Source organism: Archocentrus centrarchus, chromosome 7 (genome assembly GCF_007364275.1).
Source record: "Archocentrus centrarchus isolate MPI-CPG fArcCen1 chromosome 7, fArcCen1, whole genome shotgun sequence".
NCBI lineage: Eukaryota > Metazoa > Chordata > Actinopteri > Cichliformes > Cichlidae > Archocentrus > Archocentrus centrarchus.
The window spans coordinates 37,193,786-37,215,611 of NC_044352.1; the positions used below are offsets into that span (position 1 = coordinate 37,193,786).

At 45.1% G+C, this 21,826-nt stretch overlaps 1 protein-coding gene across 1 annotated transcript in view; it reads right to left on the reverse strand.

Moving 5' to 3' along the window:
* Positions 1-1,854: 1,854 nt before the first annotated feature.
* The window catches only part of asxl1 (ASXL transcriptional regulator 1), a 33,594-nt gene continuing 13,622 nt past the window's right edge, over positions 1,855-21,826 (reverse strand). Inside the window, exons 5-11 of the mRNA XM_030733635.1 lie at positions 20,741-20,901; positions 16,889-16,973; positions 10,640-10,806; positions 10,141-10,237; positions 6,309-6,414; positions 5,093-6,059; positions 1,855-4,941 (exon numbers count right to left, since the gene is read on the reverse strand). Of these exons, the coding sequence (XP_030589495.1) occupies positions 2,314-4,941; positions 5,093-6,059; positions 6,309-6,414; positions 10,141-10,237; positions 10,640-10,806; positions 16,889-16,973; positions 20,741-20,901 (4,211 nt within the window). The 3' untranslated portion in view covers positions 1,855-2,313. The remainder of the gene's footprint in view (positions 4,942-5,092; positions 6,060-6,308; positions 6,415-10,140; positions 10,238-10,639; positions 10,807-16,888; positions 16,974-20,740; positions 20,902-21,826) is intronic.

Sequence of the window (21,826 nt, forward strand, 5' to 3'; positions counted from 1 at the left end):
AACTGTGGAGCACTCAGCAGCAGTCCAGTCCTTTTTGTCTTTAGTCCAGGCGAGATGCTTCTGACGCCGTCTCTGTTCAAGAGCGGCTCGACACGAGGACTGTGACAGCTGAACCATGTCTGCATATGTCTGTGTGTGGTGGTTCTTGAAGCACTGACTCCAGCTGCAGTCCACTCTTTGTGAATCTCCCCCACATTGTTGAATGGCTTTTGTTTCACAATCCTCTCCAGGGTGCAGTTATCCCTGTTGTTGGACACTTTTTTCTACCACAGCTTTTCCTTCCCTTCGCCTCTCTATTAATGTGCTTGGACACAGAGCTCTGTGAACAGCAGCCTCTTTAGCAATGACCTTTGTGTCTCGCCCTCCTTGTGCAAAGTGTCAAAGGTCGTCTTGTGGACAACTGTCACTCAGCAGTCTTCCCCATGATTGTGTAGCCTACAGAACTAGACTGAGAGACCATTTAAAGGCCTTTGCAGGTGTTTGGAGTTAATTAGCTGATTAGAGTGTGGCACCAGGTGTCTTCAATATTGAACCTTTTCACAATATTCTAATTTTCTGATACTGAATTTGGGGTTTTCATTAGTTGTTATAATCATCAAAATTAAAAGAAAAAACATTAGAAATATATCAGTCTGTGTGTAATGAATGAATATACAAGCTTTCCTTTTTGAATGGCGCTTATACGCTTAAAAACCACAAGTCTGCAGTCTGAGAACAAAGACCTCTGTTGGGGTAATATGCTACTAAAATATCTTTAAGATATGGCGTGGTGTCATCATGTCATAAATAAGGATTTTAAATTTAATTCTAGACACACAAATGCATCCTCAGGGGTCACACGCTAGTGCAATCCTATTACCTCCAGATAATTGTGTCAGGAACAACATCCGGAGTAAAATCCAAATCAAACACCGAGATCCATCTGGATCTGAGGGAGCAGCCCAAAGTACCTGAACTAACAGGAAGCCAATATGGGAGAAATCTGCTCTCTCTTTCTAGTCCCCGTCAGTACTCTAGCTGCAGCATTTTGGATCAGCTGAAGGCTTTTCAGGGAGCTTTTAGGACAGCCTGATAATAATGAATTACAATAGTCCAGCCTAGAAGTAATAAATGCATGAATTAGCTTTTCAGCATCACTCTGAGAAAGGATGTTTCTCATTTTAGAAATACTGATCAGATATGAGAATGCAATCCTACATGTCTGCACGATGACACATCCTCTTCAAAAATGAGTCCGTTAGTTTCTCATTAGACATCATGCTGCCATGCCTTTACGACCTTGTGACATGCCTGTAGTTTCCTTCGTGGCCTCTAGATGTTGATACTCAGTTATTGCACAGTATTCTGTAATAACATTACCAATGGGAGTATGTATAATGTAAGTAGTACTGTTTCCAGCACAGGACAATGTCAAACTCCATGACTAACTCTTGGTTATCCTTTAGCTACTGAAGCATGTACAGCTGTGAATATAATACACCCGTGTCCTGACATCATCACATGCATGACCAGCTGCCAGTATCCCTGTCTGCCATTAACTTGGGACAAAGTTTTCTGTGCAGAAATTCATTCCATTTGGGAAAAGCAATCCAAGGTCAGGTCTCTCTCATTCCACCTCTGACACTTCAGGACACGGCACCGGGATGCTGGCAGCAGATGGCTGGGAGGTGGTGCCTCTGCACATTCCCATCACACAGTCCGCATTTAGCTGCTTATAAAAATTATGAAATGTATCAAGGATTCAAAGATTCTAACAGCACATAATGTTCACTTTATTTGTTCATGGTACTTGGTACTTAACTGGAACTACAAACTGGAGCTCAAAGAAATCATAAAATGAGTCAAAAAGCAAACTGGTGATACAATGTCATTTACTCATTTTAATGGTTAAAAAAATACTTCTTTGCGCAGAGACAACAGTAATTCCCTGTTTACTGAGAAACCAGGGGACCAAACAATGATGGCCACCAAATGATAACAGGTGGAGCAAGATATGATGAGGTAAATGTTTTTGAGGAGAAAAAAACAAAACAAAACCAAAAAAGGCACAATTTACAATCAATCATGCCCCAAATTCACAATAGTAATAATAATAATAATAATAATAATAATAATAATAATAATATCAGTACAGCTCAAAAAACAAAAACTGGAAATCTGCAACAACAAAAGATACGGATCAACCATATTTTACAAGGCAAATGTTGACTGTGTTCTCGACCCTCATCAGGCCTCTGTACACGCTGAAATCCTCGGCCCTGCTGCTCACACTATACAAATAGCAGTTCTACAGTGCACTGAAACTTCAACATACTATCTGACCACCAGACATGACACACACAGTTTGGAGGGCCCAATGCAATCATCATGGCAGAAGGCACCACAGCCTTGGCACATGATCATGGCTTTGAGGCGGCACGAGCACTTGAGTGCCACCTCCTCTGCCGTACTGTCAGTAAAGGCCTGAATACTGAGGGTAGTCTGGCTGGAAGCCAAGCGGGGGTGCAGCTGCAGCACACCGTCCGCCATACTTCGGGAGAAACTGCTGTTGTCCATCACTGAGACATTTGCTGTGTAGCTTACTCCTCCAACACCTCCACCCTGCTTGGGGAGCTTCCCATACAGTTGGAAGGGAATGGAGGAAGCAGAGGAGGGTGAGGGAGAGCAGGATGAAGAGGGGGAGCCAGAGGAGTAGGGAGCTTTGCTGTGTTCTTTCTTAGCCAGCCTGACCAAATTCATCTCCATGTTGAGGAGCCCCTCCATTGCCCCGCCACTTAGGTAGCCATCGACAGAGTTCCCAGGTTCCTTTTTGGTAACACTTAGGGGTACAGTGAGTGAGGATTTGGCAATAGCTTGACAAGAGGGCCGTGCACCAATTTCATTCTTTACAGTGGGTGCAGGTGACAGCTGTTGCTGGTGAGGGTGGGGGAGCTGAGATTGTGGGGGGCGCCAGTTAATCTTAATAGAAGGTACTACCTCTGTGGGACAGGGGTCTGCATGAGGAGGCGAGGGGCCATTGCACATGGTCCGATGGGCTGATTGAGGCCTATCTGGAGTGGCTCCCTGGGAAGGCTGCTGGCCATGAGACTCTTTAATAACTGCAGGCTCCACAGCAGTTGCAGCGATGAGGTCTTGCTTACTTCTGGAGGAGGAGGGTGGCAGAGGGGTGATGACTGGGACAGCTCCAGGGGCCTGGGGGGACTGGTACTGTGGTACAGCTGGGGCCTCCATCAGACAAGAAACTGGGCGGGATGTTGGGGACTTATGGATCTGGATCGTAGTCAGTTCTGGGCTTGGGGATTTGACTGAGACCTCAGGCCTGTTACGAGTCCCTGGAGTTCTTGCTGGTGGTGGTCTGGGTAGGGGTCCTGGTAATCGGCTTATCTCCAGTCTGTTGGCAGAGTGCAAGGGTAGAACTTTCTCCAGAGGCAGGCTGCCCTGAAGTAACTGAGTGACCAAAGGGTTGTTGGCCTCCACACTGGACACAGGTCTGACTGAACTTGCCAGTCTTTTGGAAGCAGTTGCAGCATTTGATAGAGGGACAGTGGACTTCAAGGCTCCACGACACTCCTCTTCAGAGCTCTGTCTGGAGGCTCTACAGTCAACTCCAGGCTCTGTTTTGACAACAACATTTGTGTCCCTTAGCCCCTGTGGCAGGGCTGTAGAGAGAGCATGGGGGTCCTGTGAATGGATACGGCTGTGTGTTAGCTGAGTCATACCACTGGGGAAGCAAGGCTGAATGACGGTCTGACCTTGGCGGCTAGACACATGGGACTGGATTACCGGTTGTTGGTTCTGAGGAGGAGGGCTACAAATCACAAGTTGGCCATTTCTCTGGGTGCTCAATTGAAGGCTCCATTCCCGGCCAGGCTGCTGCTGCTGCTCATCCTCCTGGCTGTCGTTCTCGCAGTCTGAAGCAGTTTCTGTTGAGTCGCTATATGTGCCAGCCTCATCCTTCTCTGCGCCAGAATCGTCCACATGTTGGGGTGAAGATGCATTTGTTTGCTGTCTCTCAGTGGCTGTATGGCAGAATGCCTCCTGGAGGTCAACATGGTGTGAACCATGCTGGATAACACCACCAAGTCCAGCCTCCTTCCCATGCTCCTGCTCTTTGGCCTGACAAGAATTGGCCAGTGTCTGAATAACATCCACACCCTGAGCCCCAAACCTGGGAAGGGAATCTGGGATTGAGGTTTGGGCCAATGAAGGTTTTTCACAACCCTGGTCTGCCCTCTCTGAGGGGGTACTGGCACCAGATTCAGTCACCTGGTTTTGGCTAGCTGACTGCATGGCTGGTGACTCAGACACATCAGGCTCTGAAGAAAGAGAGGCAGCCCCATCTGTGAGCCCATTGGACGAGCTCTGGACACTGGCTGTTGTTGCTTCAGTTTCCTCTCCATCTGCCCCCACAGATGCTTCTTCTCGCTGAGGACTTGGGGTCTGTGGTGGCTCCAAGGACATGGAGGTTGAGGTAGTGGACAATGAAGGGGAAGGCTCAGATGTAGGCTCTACATTAAGAAGCTGTAGTTGTGTTCCAGACGAATTAGTGCCTGAAGACGATCCCTGCTCCTCCATCCCGCTACCTCCCCTTGTTCCATTTCCATTTTCACTTCCTCCTCCTCCTCCTCCTCCTCCTCCTCCTCCGGGCTCGATAGGTCCTGGATGCTCTCGCGCTCGTCTTCCATTGCTGCTATCCGGTAGCCCAACACCAGGCCGCAGCCTGACCCCGGCCGGCCCTGTCCCGTCGGCAGAGGCTGCAACAGCAGCAGCGGCCTCGCGCTGTGCACGGGCTTGTTGTGCACGGGCTTTGATGTCCGCCAAGGTGCGCGCACCCCCTGTCCCCGACCTGCGCGAGCCCTCGCCGGGCGGCACGATCCGGGGACAGATGTGGTAGGTGGAGTGCCCTTTGACCCAGGGAGGTTTGATTCTGGACAGTTGAATCTGAGAAACAAACACAGGCACAGCAAGTCAAACTTTATCTGAAACAAGCAGTTATCCATCTATAGGGATTTTTTTTGGTTTTTGTCAGACAAAAACTGTTTGCAACAGCGAGTAATCTTGGAGCTTGTCGGATTATGCAACAAAGACTTACCCGGATAGGTGGCACCTTGGGTTCTTCTGTTGTCGGCTGCGGCTTTTCTGAACAGACACTGTCAATTGTGGTACGAAAGGACTGACGATCGTCGAGCCGTGGCCTCTTTTCGGGGAAGCTAGAAAAGGCTTCGGTCTCATCAGGCCTTCTCTTCTGCTCTTTCAGCTGGGCACTGGGCAGAGGGGTGGCAGCTGGGCTAACTGATGGGCTGCTCTCACGACTGCTGGTGGCAGTTCCCCCTGTGATGGAGGTGATCACAGAAGCAGTGTCATCCAGTGGATCTGCAGCAACTGCGGCGCTGGAGGATGCTGAGGAGGATGAAGAAGAGTCCAGGCCTCCAACAAAAGCGCCCTGTCTATCAGAAGGTGAGGAAGGTGAAGAGGCAGGTGAAGAGGCAGATGAAGAAGAGGAGGAAGAGGAGGATGGAGAAGTTGTGGAAGCCAGTACAGGTGCAGTCTCTTCGGGGAGCAGGCGAGCAGCAACTTCATGCTCTTCATTTGCACTGGTTGAGGCTGGGCTGGGGCTGGGGCTAGGAGTTGGAGCAGGTGTGGGGGCTGGCAATGTGACTGGCTCTGGAATGGGAGAGGGTTTGGGCTCCGTGGAAGCACTCTCATCCGGGAGCTCCACCCCACAGTCCGTCTGCAGTACCACCTCTCCCTGAACCACTGTGTTATCAGACATGGGAGAGCCAACAGAAACAGCTGAAATATCCACAGCAGTACTGGCCTCAGCTGCTTCTGCCGACGGCAGGGCCGGAGCAGTCTTGCAGAGGGTCCGGCGGGCCCTGCGACGCAGGTCAGCCCGAGTGCGTCTCCTCATCCTACCATCTCGCCTTCGCCGACCCACGCTGCGTCTTTTGGGGGCGCCCCTTGCCACCACAGTCACATCACTGTCCAGAACACTGGCTGCAACTTCAGTGGCTTCACTCATAGTAAGCTTCAGGGACTCTTCTCGTGTTAGGCCAGACCTACAGGTACACAGAGCACATTTTAGCACACGGTGGCTATCAGAGTGAACATGACCGGTGTAGGCCATTGTAGATGTCTCAATTACATGTAAAACCGTGAGGGCAGAAACACAAAAATTTACTGTCAAAAGTCTTCAACCCATTCCCTTTAATATCCAGCAATAATGCTGGTAACACAAGGTCAAAAACCTAATATGACTGAATTTGCTATTCACATTAACAATTTGGATGAAATGATTTGGTTCTCACTTTTGCCCATGGTACTCTTCAAAAAACTTCTCCTTCCACGCCTCTACCTTCTTCTCTTTCTCCATTTCCTGTCGGAAACGCACTTGCATCTCATGGGTGAACTCACCTAAACAGGTGAAAAACACGTCAAGTATTTACTTCACTTTTATTCACTTTTAGTTCAAATAAAAAGGAAAAAAAAAAAAAAAAGCGTTTTTAGTTATTGGAAGGCTTCAGCGCAGCTAAACTTCCTCTTAGTCATGTCCCTAAATACACTGAATGACTAAAGATAAGCTAAGCTAAGATGGGGCAACAATAGCCTCTTTCCCACCAACAGGGTTCCGGAGCCGGAGCCGTGAATTGAACCGTTAGGCGGGTTTTCCACCGCCGAAACACTCGGTGCTCGGCCGAAAAACGGGTTCAATTCCGGCCCCGCAAACTAGCTGGTCTGGAACCAGGAACCCGTGCCGAAAGCGGCAGAAGGGCGTGACTCTGCCGTCTCAACATCAAGTTTTCTACCATATTACATGTGTATTAAATGAGAAAAGCGATTTTTCCCAGCTGTGAATTAGGTTGGGCTCTAAGGCTGAACTTGCTGCTTTGTATCAGTTCATATCACAGATAAAAGGACACAAAGTGCGTACTTGTTGTCTTGCTCTAATCTCTGTCTGTGTTTCCCTCTGTGCTGCACACAGATGCTGCAGTAGTTTGGTTTGGACCCTAAAACGTATTTGCAGCACAAGAAAGGGGAGCGTGTTCTCCCACGTTTGTGCGCTTCGGCTTCCGTGTCCAGACGAGGACCCGCCCACACTCATACGTAAAGGAGCAGTTCACAGAAACGCGGTGGGAACGCGGGCCCGTTCTTAAGCGTTTCGCCGGTTCATTGGGATCGGCACGGGAACTTGCTCCGGAACCTCGGCGGTGGGAAAGTAGCAAATGAGACAACCCCGAAACAGGAATGGTTTTACCGCTGGAGGCCACTGTCACCCCCCCCCCCTTTTTTTTTTGACCTTTTCCCCTAGTTTTGCATTTGACTAGGGTCAGTGTCACTGCTAGCATCGTGAGGTGATACCTGGACCCTGGTGATGGCCAGATGAAGCCTCGTCAAGCTTTGAAGCATTCAGTGTTTAAATAATCGAACGAGATGTTTATATTAAAACTGTTTCAGTGTTTCCAAAGATGGGACAGTGATTGGGTTTATGAATTCTGGGATGATGGTGACTATTTATTTTTATTAAGAAATAGTATTTTTTGGACTCAGTCAGTTTCTCTGGCTTTGGAGAAAACTCTTTCATGTAGTGCTGAGGAGGCAGGCCTGTACAGGCTGGATACATGCAGCTCTGCCTTGATGATACCATAGATGAGGTGTTCTAGCCCAGCTGCTGGACACAAACGCTTCACCTCAGAGTGGAAAAAACACTTATGAATATTGTAGTAGTAACATTTGAATCTATAGGCAGATACACTGAACAAAAATATAAACGCACAAATCAGTTTCTCTATTCCAGCTCATAACTAATCAACAGTATATAAGCACAATAATTAGTGGGTACACCAAGTATCATTTCAGGCTTCAGTAGCAGCCAGTGTTTCAAATCTTTATGCACCAGTCCAGGTGTTATCATAGTGAACACAGCGTGGTCAGAGATCAGAGTTCACAGCACTCAGTACTGAGTGTGTCACGCATCTGCATCAGCAGGTTGTCAGGCGGCCTGTGGGATGTTGTCCCGCTCCTCCTGGAGTGCAGGTTAAGGCATAGGTCATTTTAACTTAACCTTTTGGGTTTGTGCGTTTATATTTTGGTGAGTATAATACCTTACTGGGAGATCAGCTGAAAGTGTTACAGCGAAAACCCTTCACCATTGTAGAAGGTCCTTAACCCATCAGCAGGACCGGGATCTGCTCCTTTGTGCAGGAGGAACAGGATGAGCTCTGCAGAGCTACAAAATGACCTCCAGCAGCCAAACAATCAAAAACAGACTTCATGAGGGGGGTCTGAGGGCCCGACGTCCTCTAGTGGGCGCTGTGCTCACTGCCCGGTACCGTGGAGCCTGACTGGCATTTACCACAGAATACCAGAATTGTCAGGTTCACCACTGGAGCCCTGTGCTTTAACAGATGAGAGCAGATTCACCCTGAGCACATGTGACAGATGTGAAAGGGTCTGGAGAAGCTGTGGAGAACATTATGCTGCCTGTAATTTTTCAGCATGACCGCTTTGGTGGTGGGTCACTGATGGTCTGGGAGGCATATCCATGGAAGGACACACAGACCTCTACAGGCTAGACAACAGCACCCTGACAGCCATCAGGTATCAGGATGAAATCCTTGGACCTGTCAGACCCTACACTGCTGCTGGGTCCTGGGTTCCTCCTGGTGTCTCATGTGGTGAGAGCATGCAGGCAGTTCCTGGAGGATGAAGGCATTGATACCACTAACTGGCCCCCACACTGACCTAAATCCAGCAGAACACCTCTGGGACATTATGCTTCAGTCCATCTGATGCTGCCAGGCTGCACCTCAGACTGTCCAGGAGCTCAGTGATGTCCTGGTCCAGATCTGGGAGGAGATCCTCCAGGACACCATCCATCATCTCATTAGGAACCCCGATATTATCAGACATGCATACAAGCACGTGGGGGCCACACAAACTACTGAGAACCATTTAGAGTTGCTGCAGTGAAGTTTCAGCTCAATGTTCCAGCTGCTGCATCATTTTCACTCTGATTTGAAACTCAGCATCTATAGGTTGATTATTTTAGTTTCCATCAAACAATGTGGCATCCTAACACATTACCCAGTCCATATCAGTGTAGACATCCAGCAGGATTTTTTCCCACTGAGATCTGATGTGTATGGGGAGTCCTCTCTGCTCTCTACCATGTGGCTCTGTGTAATAGGTAGTTGTGGGTGAGTGCTGTTTTTTCATCATAGTGAATTACTATCTTTGTACTTTACAGGACACCGAGTTCACGACTTTCCTGCCAGGAAGAGGAACAGTGCTGGTTTCCCCTTCTGCTCAATGTGTGTACGACACAGGGAGGTACACACTTGCCTTCATCGTCCTACACACATTTTTTCACTGAGGTCGCCAACTAGCAAGTTGTTGTTTATGACTGCTGAAAAGGTGGTTTGATAAAAGACTGTGTTTGACCAGTGTCGGTCTTGACTGTAATTACAATAACACTGCTGAATAAAAAAATGCCTTCACCATCTTAGTCATTTTTGTACTTGCTGTGGGTATCAGCAGAGATGCTGCACCATAAATTACATTGCTAACCATAACCCCGACCCCTGCCAATGCATTATGAACCTTTTTGTTCAGAAAAATCGAGGCTAATAGAGCGATAACGTAAAACTTTTTGCACGTATTCCAAATGACATTTTACAGAGTACACATCTATATTTAAACAACAAATGTCCACATTACCTCTGTGACTTTCACACTTTGTTTTTACCGTCACTAAGAACAGCCTCTTTCTTTCAGTAACCACACACCATTTCCTCAATGTGAAAATACTGCTTGCAAGAATAAAGAAACTACTTGTAGGTGATTCCCTTCAGACAGGTAAAGTTGTGGAGCTGCGATGGGTGGAAACACCATCACTGTACAGGCCAACAGATGGCCAAACAACTCGCTGAACATTGGTTTTTTTCCTCTGGCTCTGGGACATTGGGCCATCGGTTCTGTCAAACCCTGTTGGGGCACAATGTTGCCTTCAGGCCACTGACAGTCTTAGGTCATGAGTCTATTCCTGACGGTGAATTTCTATCATGTCTCATCTAATGTGACTTTTAAACCACTGAAGTCTCGGGGAAACATGGCAGCCAGTCTGACTGACCAAAAACCTACCCTCTGCCAGCCTCTCCTTCCAGCTCTGGGAGGCATGGGTGAAGAATTCATTGTTGAGAGCTGAACTGCTCAGTCTGGCCATACCATCAGGTCCAATCTATAAGCAGAGACAAAACAATGCAAACGAGTCAAATTATGAATACAACTGATGGCTGTAGTGTTTTGTGCCTAAAACACTACACCGAGGATGATGCAACAAATCCTGTATTTCAGTGTACATCGCTGAATCTCACAAAATTTTGTTATACAGATTTCAAAAATACCAAAATAAAGAAAAAGCCTGAGCTAGCGCACTTCTACATACAGCTGAAATTCATGCTGTACACAAATATTCTGCCAACTGGAAAAGCTCATTATTTGTTCCCAGCACTAAAATGTTAAAAATACCAGTTTTATTCTTTTCTCATTTCTAATGCTCTGTGCTAAATGTATTGGAGTATATAATGTTAGAGCACATTTAAACTGGAATCAACCGGAAAAAAATAGAAGAACCACCTACCTGTCGGTCCACCTCAGGCAGCAGCTGCAGCAGCTGCTGTTGGGAGTGTGTGGGGAAGGCCGAGAACGTCCGCACATTGATCAGGGCTCTGATGTTGGTGTTGACCAGGATGGAGCCTGGCGTTTCAAAATCTACATCCACCCCTCCCCGACTCCGCTTCATGGGTCCTATCAGGATAAAAAAGACCTTTAACAAAAAAGACCCTTTTCACGATGGTGCCAGTGTCTGTGGCCTGCAGTCTGTCTCTGCAAACTGTGGTTGTTTTCCTGTTGTTTTGGTCACTTGTTACACTGAATGTCACACTGCTGGTTTATGATCGCCAAACACTCCTAATTATTCATCACTCATGTGACTTTTGGGGACAGTTCAGTCAAGACAGGCAGAAAACTTTCTACCTTCCGGCTCCTTTAAGTATACCAGCTTACCACTGCCGTTTTCTGGCTCCATCTGCACGCAGAAGGTGCAGACATCGTGGGAAACGCAGCGACAAGTTGACAAAACTTAAACTTAAAGCCAGTTTGGACTACTCTCCTGTCACTTTCTCTGTAGATACTGGGTCGGCATTTTGTCATTCGTTTTGTGGCACTTCCTGGATTGCCTCCACCCTGGTTCCTGTGGTTGGCTTGGATGAGTTGCAACCGACAGGTCTCTCCTTTCCCGGGGTTGTGTGCTGTGTATACAGACCACCCAAGTACAACAAAGACTTCATTGATGATTTTGCTCATTTCTTTGCAGGAATAATGCCAAACACTATGACCAGCTATATAACAATAAGTTGGAGATTTTAATATTCATGTGTAAGAGAGATAACATAAAACTTTAATGATCCCACGACGGGGAAATTTGCATATTACAGCAGCTCAAGTACAAAGAAGGATGAAATAAAATAAAATAGAACACTATATACATAAAACATATCAACACACATATACACATGCACTTCAAAACACTATATACAGATATCAAAACATTATATACATTTGTAGCCGGTAATTTGTATACAGTATACACAGTATGCACTATGGGTGGGAGTGTAATAAATAAATTGTATGCGTAGGGGTGGACGATATGGACCAAAATATTTCGATTTTTTTTAGCTGAATGGCGATATACGATATATATCTCAATATTTTTTCTTCCCAAAAAGTATAAACAAAAAGGCACTAATGACTCAAAGCTACATGTCTCAAATGTCACACGGGCACTTTTATTAACATTCAGCTGTACATGTACATGAGAAATTGCTCAAAGATAAACTGTTGGTATATTTAAATAATAATGCTCCTCAAATAATTAATGCTTTTTTCCTCCATAACCAAAGACTCACAGCTGTGCTATAAAAATGTAAGAGACGCTTACATGTTACGGTCTGTGTAATTTGAGCGCTGAAGGCTGAAGCATCCACACCACTGCACCATTCTGTGGTCTGCAGCGATATGGCCTCTGGTCTGGCAGATCAGTTCAAAGGCCTCATTGAATTCTCTAAAATAGGCCATCATCGATTCACAAAATGACTCTACTGATGATATTAGACAGGAACAAGCTGTGAGTGCAGCGCAGCAGGTGTGGAAAGCAGCCGAAGCCGCCGGAGATAAATTCAACAAGTGGAAGCATTGTTCCAAAAATGGAAACCGTACGCAGTAAACTGCAGAAAGCTATGATGGATTTTATTCTACATGTTCCTGGCCTGTTTTCATCTATGCTGGCCCAGATATTTGTGCGGCCAACACTGTTGCCAACTTTTTTGTACCAAAACTCGCTGTCAGCTGTCTCAAAAATTGCTAGAAGTTGCTAAAGGACGAATCGAGGCCCGGGCGGTGCCACAGTGTATGAAGGGGCGCAGTATGAGCGCTGTATGTTCACTAAACACAGTGACAGCGGAGTTTTCAGGTTTCCGGTGTTATGTAAAAGGGGATTTCCTTTTTTTTTTTTCTTTTTTTTTCAATGTTTTATCATTGCTTATATCGGTAAATTTACTGGTGCACAGGATTTATGAAGGGTTTATATATAAAATGAAGACATGACTTGTTCTTACCCTCATTAATAAAGAATATATTGTAGCGTCTGTTAAGATGTTGACGAAGATGGCGAGAGATTGCCAGCAAAAGTTGCCCTTTTATTAAGAATTAAATGGTTGCTGTGTGCCGCAACCAAAACACAACGCGACTCCAGCTCTGACTCTCCCTCTCGTGCACACTTATGTTCAAGGACCACCAACACAGTGGGAAATCACAGAACATCTGCACAGAACCATCTAACTCTAACAGAATCGCTACATTATGAAAGCCAAAAACTGACTGCAGCTTCTACCATGGGACAGAAATGTTCTTTATGACTCAAAATGAATTGATATCATTCATAAGATATGATGTTTGAGATATGCTTGACAGATTATAGGCCCACAAGTCATTTACAACAATATAAATACCAGAAAAAATATTCTGGGCACTTTTTGGTACAGACCGGCTATTCAGATGACACATCGCTCCACTGCCACTCTGTACAGTGTGGCAGCGTGTACATCTTGCATAGATGCAGTGCAGTACACATTCACATTAAAATTCAAATCAGTTTATTGCACCTATAAATTCTAATATAAAAGGTATATCTGTTAATTACAGGGTGTACCCTGCCTCTCGCCCTATGACAGCTGGGATAGGCTCCAGCCCTCCCGCAACCCTGAAAAGGATAAGCAGAAGAGAATGGATGGATGGACTTTTATTAGTGCAACAATACAATATTTTATTAGATAGAAAAGAGTATATTTGATACCAAGATCTACAAAATTTTTCAACACCAGGATGTGTTTTTACAGAACCCCGCAAGACACACGGGAGGAAAAAAAGCGAGGGGGAAAAAGAGAGACGTACTTTTGATCTCACATACACACACAGTTTTTATTTTATGAATATATATGATACAGATGTGTGTCCTCCATCACTGTGGTTGTTTATGAGCTGAGTGGCTGAGAGGAAAAAGTCACAGGAAAAAGTCACTAAATTTGTAGCTAGTCGCTTTTTGGAGAGAGAAGAAGAAAAAAAAAAAAAAAAAAGGTTGCTTGAGGGGTCTGAAAAGCCACTAAATCTAGCAACAAAGTCACTAAGTTGGTAACACAGCCATGCTGTCGCTTCATGCATGATTTACGGGTGAGGAAGAGAGGCGGGGCAGTGAGAAGCTGTGCAGAGACAAACTGGGAGAAGAGAAAGGTGAACTGGTGGAGCTACAAGTATGATTGTAATGCAGCACAGACTAAATCGATATAAACGATATTGTCTCATCTTGTATTGCGTATGAAAATATATGGATATTTTCTAAAGACTCGATATATCGCCCAGCCCTATGTATATGTACTATATGTAAAGGTACTCTGTAGGTGTAGGTATCAGTGGTCCGAGTTGTACCTGAAGTCTGAGGTGTACAGACTGAACAGAAAGGGTGAGAGGACCGTGCCCTGTGGCACCCCCGTGCTGCAGACTACCACATCAGACACACAGTTATGGCACCTCACATACTGTGGTTTGTTGGTGAGGTAGTCGATGGTCCATGCAGTCAACTGCCTGTCCACTCTGGCTCCCTCCAGCTTCCCTCTCAGCAGTGAAGGCTGGATGGTGTTGAAAGCACTGGAGAGGTCAAAGAACATGACCCTCACAGCGTTCCGCGCCTGCTCTAGGTGAGAGAGGGATCTGTGCAGCAGGTAGATGATGACGCTGTCCACCCCAATGCCGGGTTGGTAGACAAACTGTAAGGGGTCCAGCGCAGAGCTCACCAGTGGGCAAAGGTGATGCAGGATGAGCCTCTCCGTGGTCTTCATCAGGTGAGAGGTCAGGGCCGTAGTGGTTGGACTCCCTGGGCTGTGCGATCTTTGGCACTGGAACTACACAGGAAATCTTTCACAGTTCAGGAATCCTCTCCAGATTCAGGCTCAAGTTGAAGATGTGTAGGACCACCTGACAGAGCTGGTCTGCACAGTTCCTGAGCAGTCTGGAGCTGATTCCATCTGGACCCGCTGCCTTCCTGATCTTTGTCTTCCTGAGCTGACTTCTCACTGGATCAGCTGCGAGTTGGATGTGAGGCTGGGTTGGGGCTGGCTCTGTTGTGGGTGTGGGTGAGGAGAGTGCAGGTAGTGATAGCAGTGCACCAGGAGAGAGGGGGGACAGCATACGGAGGGGGGTAGATGGGAGGGGATGGGTGGGGGGTGGTCAACGGCTCAGAGTCAAACCTATTGAAAAACAGGTTCAGATCGTTAGCCCACCCCCGGTCAGCAGGCACTGTGGGGCTCCTCCATTGTCCATGCTGTCCTTTGAAGTTGTCCAAAGATTTCTTTGTACAGTCTGTGTCTAGTCCAACACAGGAACATCGTGACACTCTTGACCTTGTTTTAACTTTTGCTTTTACTGTTTTTGTGATGCTGCTTTTTCTGACTATATGCCTGTTGTTTTTGGGATGCCTCTTTGTCATATGGTGAGATCTCATGTTTCTACACAGCACTGTCTTGTTTTTAATTCCTCCACTGCCACTCAGTTTTCCACAGCCTTTAATGCTATGATCAGCCATTCTTGAGTCTGTCGGCTTTAATTCAGGAGAGCTCGGCTGAAGTTTGTGAGAACTTCATGAGCTTTTTTGTTTATAAGTTTGCTAGCATCAGGGCCCTCATTAGTCCTCCCTCTTATGACCCGTCTATCTCTGTGACATGCCCGGCTGTTTTTTGACCAGTTCAAGCCTGTCAGTTTGCCATCTTTGAGCGAAATCATTGGTCATATGAATCCTGCTGGGTCCCCAAACATCCCCATGTTAATGGAATGGTGCCTTCCAGCTTTAAGAATGCAGTGGTGACTATTAAAAAACCTGGCTCTTCTCTTCTAAGCTTTTCAATTTTAGGCAGATCTCCAAACTCCCCTTTCTTTCAGATTTTTTGAGAAAATTTTCTACTGCTGGCTGAGTTCCATTTTAAATAAGTCTGGAGGTGTTCCAGTCTGGTTTAAAATCCTGTCACAGTACTGAGTCAGCATTGTTGAGCCTTTTTAATGACGTTCTTTTAGCCACTGACTCTGGCCACTGTGGTGGTCTGGTCCTATTGGACCTAACAGCAGCCTTCGATACAGTGAACCATCAGATCCTCCTGTCTCACCATTAAGGGTGTTGTTTTAGATTGGTTCAGATCCTACTTATCAGAGAGAATTTTTTCTGTCTGTATTGGAGCCCTTGAATCTTGTGTAGCGCCACTTAAATATGGAGTGCCTCAAGGCTCTATACTTGGCCCTCTTCTCTTCTCTCTGTACCTACTTCCAATGGGATCAACTTTTTGAAGACATGACATCGCATTCCATTTTTATGCTGATGAAAATGCATATTCTGCAAACCATATCTTAGAGTGCATTAGGGATATCAAGGCATGGCTGTCCACAAACTTTTTGCACCATGTTGTTTAGGCCTAGTGACACCTCCAAAATGAATGCTGATCTGGGTCCTTTGAGTCAACATGGGACACAGACAGCAACAAACCTGGGTGTAAAACTGAACAGTAATCTTAAACTTGACTACTGATTTAATCTGTGCATCAAGTCCAGCTTTTATCAATTAAGACAAAAGGCCAAGGTGAAGAGATTTTAATCTATGCTTTTATCACACCTTGTTTAGATAACTGTATGTTGGGCTGAACCAGACATTACTTAGCTGACTACAGATGATCGTTTCAGAGCTCCAGAGAGCAATACTGAACACTTTAACATTGGCCATAACTCGAGAACAGTGATTCCTAGATGTTCACATTCACACCATAGATGCATCCTGTTCAAGCTAGATCCATCAAACTTCACAGTTCACTGACTTTACTATAACAGCACTCTGACCCCACTTTGGGTACAAGAACAACTGAATAAATGTTGGTGGTGATCTGGATCCAGGATTTTGTGATACAATATTTTCATATTTGCATCTGACCTCATGAGGGAAAGTCAGAATCCTCTAAAAAGAATTAGGGTGCAGCATGACCATAAGTTCTGTCATACAGCGAAGTTTGATCATCATCAAAGGAGGATTCTGGTGCCAATGATGCAGAATGCTGAAAATGACACTGAGTAGCAGGGGAGGTATGCGCTCTACCACGTGCCCTTCTTTTCCACGTCACTGTTGGCTGTGTATGTATTTCAGTAACAGAGGTCTCTTCTGTCAGGACGGTCACACCTCTGTATTCTAATGTTCACAGCAGGAGTTTTATAGTGTTGTGCGATTATGATGAGAGGTTCTTACCTGAGGGAACATGTTCTCCATTCACCTTAAGAGGGGTGAGGACGACACGAGGCATCATGACGGCTTTCTTCCTCTGCCTCCCTGACTGTAGAAAAACAAATGGTAGACATCAGCAGTTAGTACAGTCACCAGGGGAATAACGTTGAATTGATTTATGCCAAACTATTCAGCAAGTCACATTTGTTTCATTTGGTTGATTTAAGCCAACTAAAAATATAAAGTGCTATGAAAAGGTATCTGCCCCTTCCAGATTTCTTAGTTGTTTTTTTATTGCATATGTCACACTTGCATGTTTCAGATCAAACAAATTAGTCAACCCATTTTAAATGATGATTTCATTCATTAAGCTATCCAAATGTACCCTCCCCTTGTTAAATTAACCCCATTTCTGGAAAGCTGAGTTTGATTTCACTGCCAAACCTGCCTAATCAAGAGATCCCTTAAATAGAAGCTGTCTGTCAAAGTGAAGCAGACTGAAAGACCTCAAACAGCAGCACATCATCCACGATCTGAAGAACCTGCTCAGAAACAAAGTCTCTGACATCTATCAGTCTGAAAGGGTTACAGAGCCACTTCTAAGGCTTTGGGAACCACACTGACAACCATTATCCACACATGCAGAAAACAGCAGTGAACCTTCCCAGGAGTGGCCGGCCTACCAAAATTACTCCAGGAGCGCATCAACAACTCACCCAAGAGGTCGGAAAAGAACCCAGATCATCAAAGAACTGCAGGTCTCACTTGGCTCAGTTAAAGTCAGAGTTCATGGTTCAACAATCAAAAAGAGGCAGGGCAAATATGGCCTCCATGGGAGAGCTCCAAGGAGAAAACCACTGCTGACCAACAAGGATACAAAGACCCGTCTCACATCTGGCAACAAACATCTGGATGATCCCCGAGACTTCTGGGAAAATATTCTGTGGACTGACGAGACTGAAGCTGAACTTTCTGGAAGGTGAGAGTCCCGTTACATCTGCATAAACTAACACAGCATTTCATAGACAGAACATCACACTAACAGTCAGACATGGTGGTGGTAGTGTGATGGTCTGGGGCTGCTTTGCTGCTGGCATGAGCGTAAACAGGCCGTTCATGCTGGAAAACCCTCCACAGTGGCTGAATTCAAACAATTCTGCAAAGAAGAGTGGACCAACATTCCTCCACAGCCATGTGAAGACTCACTGACAGTTATCACAAATACTTGACTGCAGTTTAGAGGATTTAGGTTTAGAGGACAGTTACTTTTTCACAGTGAGCCAGGTAGGTTTGGATAACTTTTCCCCCCTTAAGAAATTAAATAAATCCATCATCCACTTCCACTAGTCTATCCCCGCTGCCATATGGAGAGAGGCAGGTCACCAGCCTGTCACGGGGGCACAAAGAGAGGCAGACAACCATTCACACTCACATTCACACTTATGTGCAATTTACAATCCCTAATTAACCTGACCCTGCCAACTGCCTGTGTGGGGAAGCCGGAGAACCCAGAGAGAACTCACACAGACACAGGAGAACATGCAAACTCCACACACAAAAAAAAAAAAGCTGGTGAATTTGAACCCAGGACCTTCTAGCTGAGGCAACAGTGCTAACCACTGTGCCGCCCCATTTAAAAAAATAAATAAATAAAAGTGTATTTACTCTGGTTATCTTTGTCCAATACTAAAATTTGTTTGAGGATTTCAAACATTTAAAAACTGCATTTTATATTTACAAAAACCTAAGAAATCAGGAGGGGGCCAAATACTTTTTCACAGCACTGAATGTGTTTGTCTTCTCTCTTCCATAATGCATGCTCTCTGCTCTCCTTTTCCCCTCACCTCCCTGAGCCTGAGGTCTCTCCGTGTTACGGATTTCTTCCTTTCTGCAGTCACCAAGTGTGGCTCACAGGGTGTCGTCTGATTGTTGTGGTTTTCTCCTTAACCTGTTAACTGGCAGTGTCAGTTTGTGGTGCGTTCCGACTTTGAAGCCTCATACCGTCACAGTAACGCTGCAGTCCGCTCTTACGATGCTTTTATATGACAGAGTAGATCCTCAGAATTGGACTGACACCTCATTTGTCCAATCATGTTATGAAATGGGTTTTCCAGAGCCAATAATAACCAGTGAGCGTCATGTGACTTCTCCGGACATGCCCCAAATGCTCTCCAATCATTCTGATTGGTCATCTCTGACCCAAATTCTAAAACCAGATGTATAGCCAATAAAATTCCTGACACATGGGTATATGGCACCTTGGGGTGTGTTTTCACATGGACCCACAAAGTTGCTGCACAATGAGTGTGTATTACGTACGCAAAGTCAAGCCGGAAGTAAGACGGTGTGCACCGTAGTGACTCGTTTTACGTGTGTTTACAGTAATTTTTCTCACTAACAGATTGTATAAATATCTCAAAACAAGCTATATTTCTTCAACGAAGTGACAAAGTGTGGATTATTATTATTATTATTTATTAGAGGACTTTGTCGCTGATTCGACCGTTTTATTGCTGCGGAATAAACATGAACGAACAGCAGTTACTCTGAAGGCATTTCATAGCAAGTCTAAGTTTTTATTCCCAGCTCGTGCTCATATTATATTCAGTTTACATGTAAATATGTATGTCTCCCTAGGCTTTCACGGCAGTTACACAATGGCTAAGAGCATTGTTTATTGATATTTGTGATATTCGCTTTGTGGTGGGCTTTGGGTTCCTTTGTGTTTGTGGGGGTAATTGTTTGCGAGGAGGTTGTAGGTTGTATATCAGAGGACAGTTGGGAGGATTGTGGGTTTTTTTATTTTGTGTGTATATGTAGTGTTTACATTTACTGTAACTTTTTATCAATATACAATTGAATTTTGGGGCATGTGTGTGAAGGAATCACTGAAAATAGACTGGGGGGCTTTTTGTGAATGAAGGCCTAACATTTTCCTTCTTTTACAAATTAGGGCAACCTCTGATCTATATGTCTATATTTATAATGAATTCACATTATCAGTAACTTTGTGTTTAGCAGAGGATTCCTCAGGGTAGTATCTTTGATTAGAGCCTCATTGATGACTGTATGTTGAAGCATTGAGGAGTTACAGCCATTTGAAGTTTGTATAACAAAGGCTGCTCATATGTGAGACCGCGCCTGGACATCAACACACAAAAACCTTTACAGAACAGCAGGTTTTTGTGCCATCTTGATAAAATTTGAAATACTCGGTAAAAAGACTTCATTCTACAGCTTCATTATATTTTCCAGTCGATACACTCAGTGTGTAGTTACATAAAAACAAACTGGAAAAATCTAGGTGAGGCAAAAATTGTCTAATTCTTCTGTGTTCCAAACTTAATAGCTGCATACTCATTACAGTTACAGCATTTTTGACTGGAAAAATGAAAAATATAGCTTGTCTTCTTTACAAAGAGACCAAGCTTTTGCATGTACTTCAAAGAGTTCAGGAACAGCAGCTGATTTAATTTGGGTATGCTTTTTCAGGCGTTTTTGGTGATTTTGGAGCGACCAGGTAACAGGTTAATATTGTAGTGTCTTTATCTCAGTATATAAAGCGACTTAAGACAACTGTTGTTGTGAATTAAACTGAACTACAGTGAAAAATTATGCTCAGATAGTTTTGAATGTTTGTGACTTATTTTCCAAAAACTAAAATCATCTATGTTTCTTTTAATATCTCTATACCAAACGTGTGTTCAAACCACTCTCAAAATTTCAGATACAAATATGAATGTTGCACAAGATTTGGTAGCAGCACAGTACAGGTACTGTGCTGAATGGCACTGTAGAACTGCTCAAAATGTTTGACTCTTAAACCCATGATAATTTCCCCTGTAAACATGCCGGTGGTTTTGGGCAGGGCGCTACCTGTCTTGAGCGGCTCAGTCTGGTCTGGGCGTGCTGGGTCTGCTGCGTGTCGGTGCGGCCCTGCTGTCCTGCTGACCGGCTGAGGCGGGTCTGAGGCTGGCTGCTGGGAGCCTGCAGCTCCACAGAGCAGGAGGCACTGGAAGAACTCTCATCAACCGAAGCTTGAAACCAAAGAAACAAATACTTCATTACACACATTTCTAAACAGTAGAGATGCACTTAACGTTTACGAAGTGTGCGCACAGCGGCTAACACCCTTAGGTCATTGGCAGCACTTAGAGGCAAAGAAACTTTTACTATTTAAATCTTAGAGATCATCAAACAGCAGCTTCTCTCCAAATGAAAGCTGCCTTTCTAATGTTCTGGCCTCCATCCACACAGAACAACACTGACAGACTTCAGCTTAATCTGTGTGAATGACACCATTGTTGCCTTTAGTCAAGACCACTGATATTTAAATAAAGTACTTCTAAATGACTACATAAAAGCCTACGTTTAACATGACTCTTTGTACAGCTATGTCAGTAGAGCTTATGCACATTTATTAATTAATCAAGCCTACCGGCATGTAGCTCTTTGAGGCATACTGAAGTGTTACTGCTTTGACCCTCAAATATACATTTCTCACCTTTGATTGCTTAAAACAATAAGATCTCCTCTGAAACCAAAACTACCCCGCCAAACATTACGAACAAATATTATTTAAGTAATTAAAATATTTCCAGGAAAACAAACAGAGGTGAGGCACTACATCGCATGGTAACACTGACCAGGAGACCAGATGCCTCGGGTTCTGCCGACTTACTAGCCTTGATCTAAATTTGTTCGGTACCCAACGATTGCCTGTTGCTAGTGCTAATGGCCGTGCCACTGGCTAACTGTGACAATAGCCACCCGTTCCGGTAGCTAACTGCAGAAATTCTCAGCACGGCATGACGGTACCTCAGACGGTGCAGCACCGGGCGATTGGGCACTAGCTAGAACCCTGCAGGTTCATCTTAAGTTTACCAGTGAACAACTAAATGATTCAGAGAAGGCCTGGAGAAAGTGCTGTGGTCAGATGAACTCCACCCGCCGTGTTTCAGA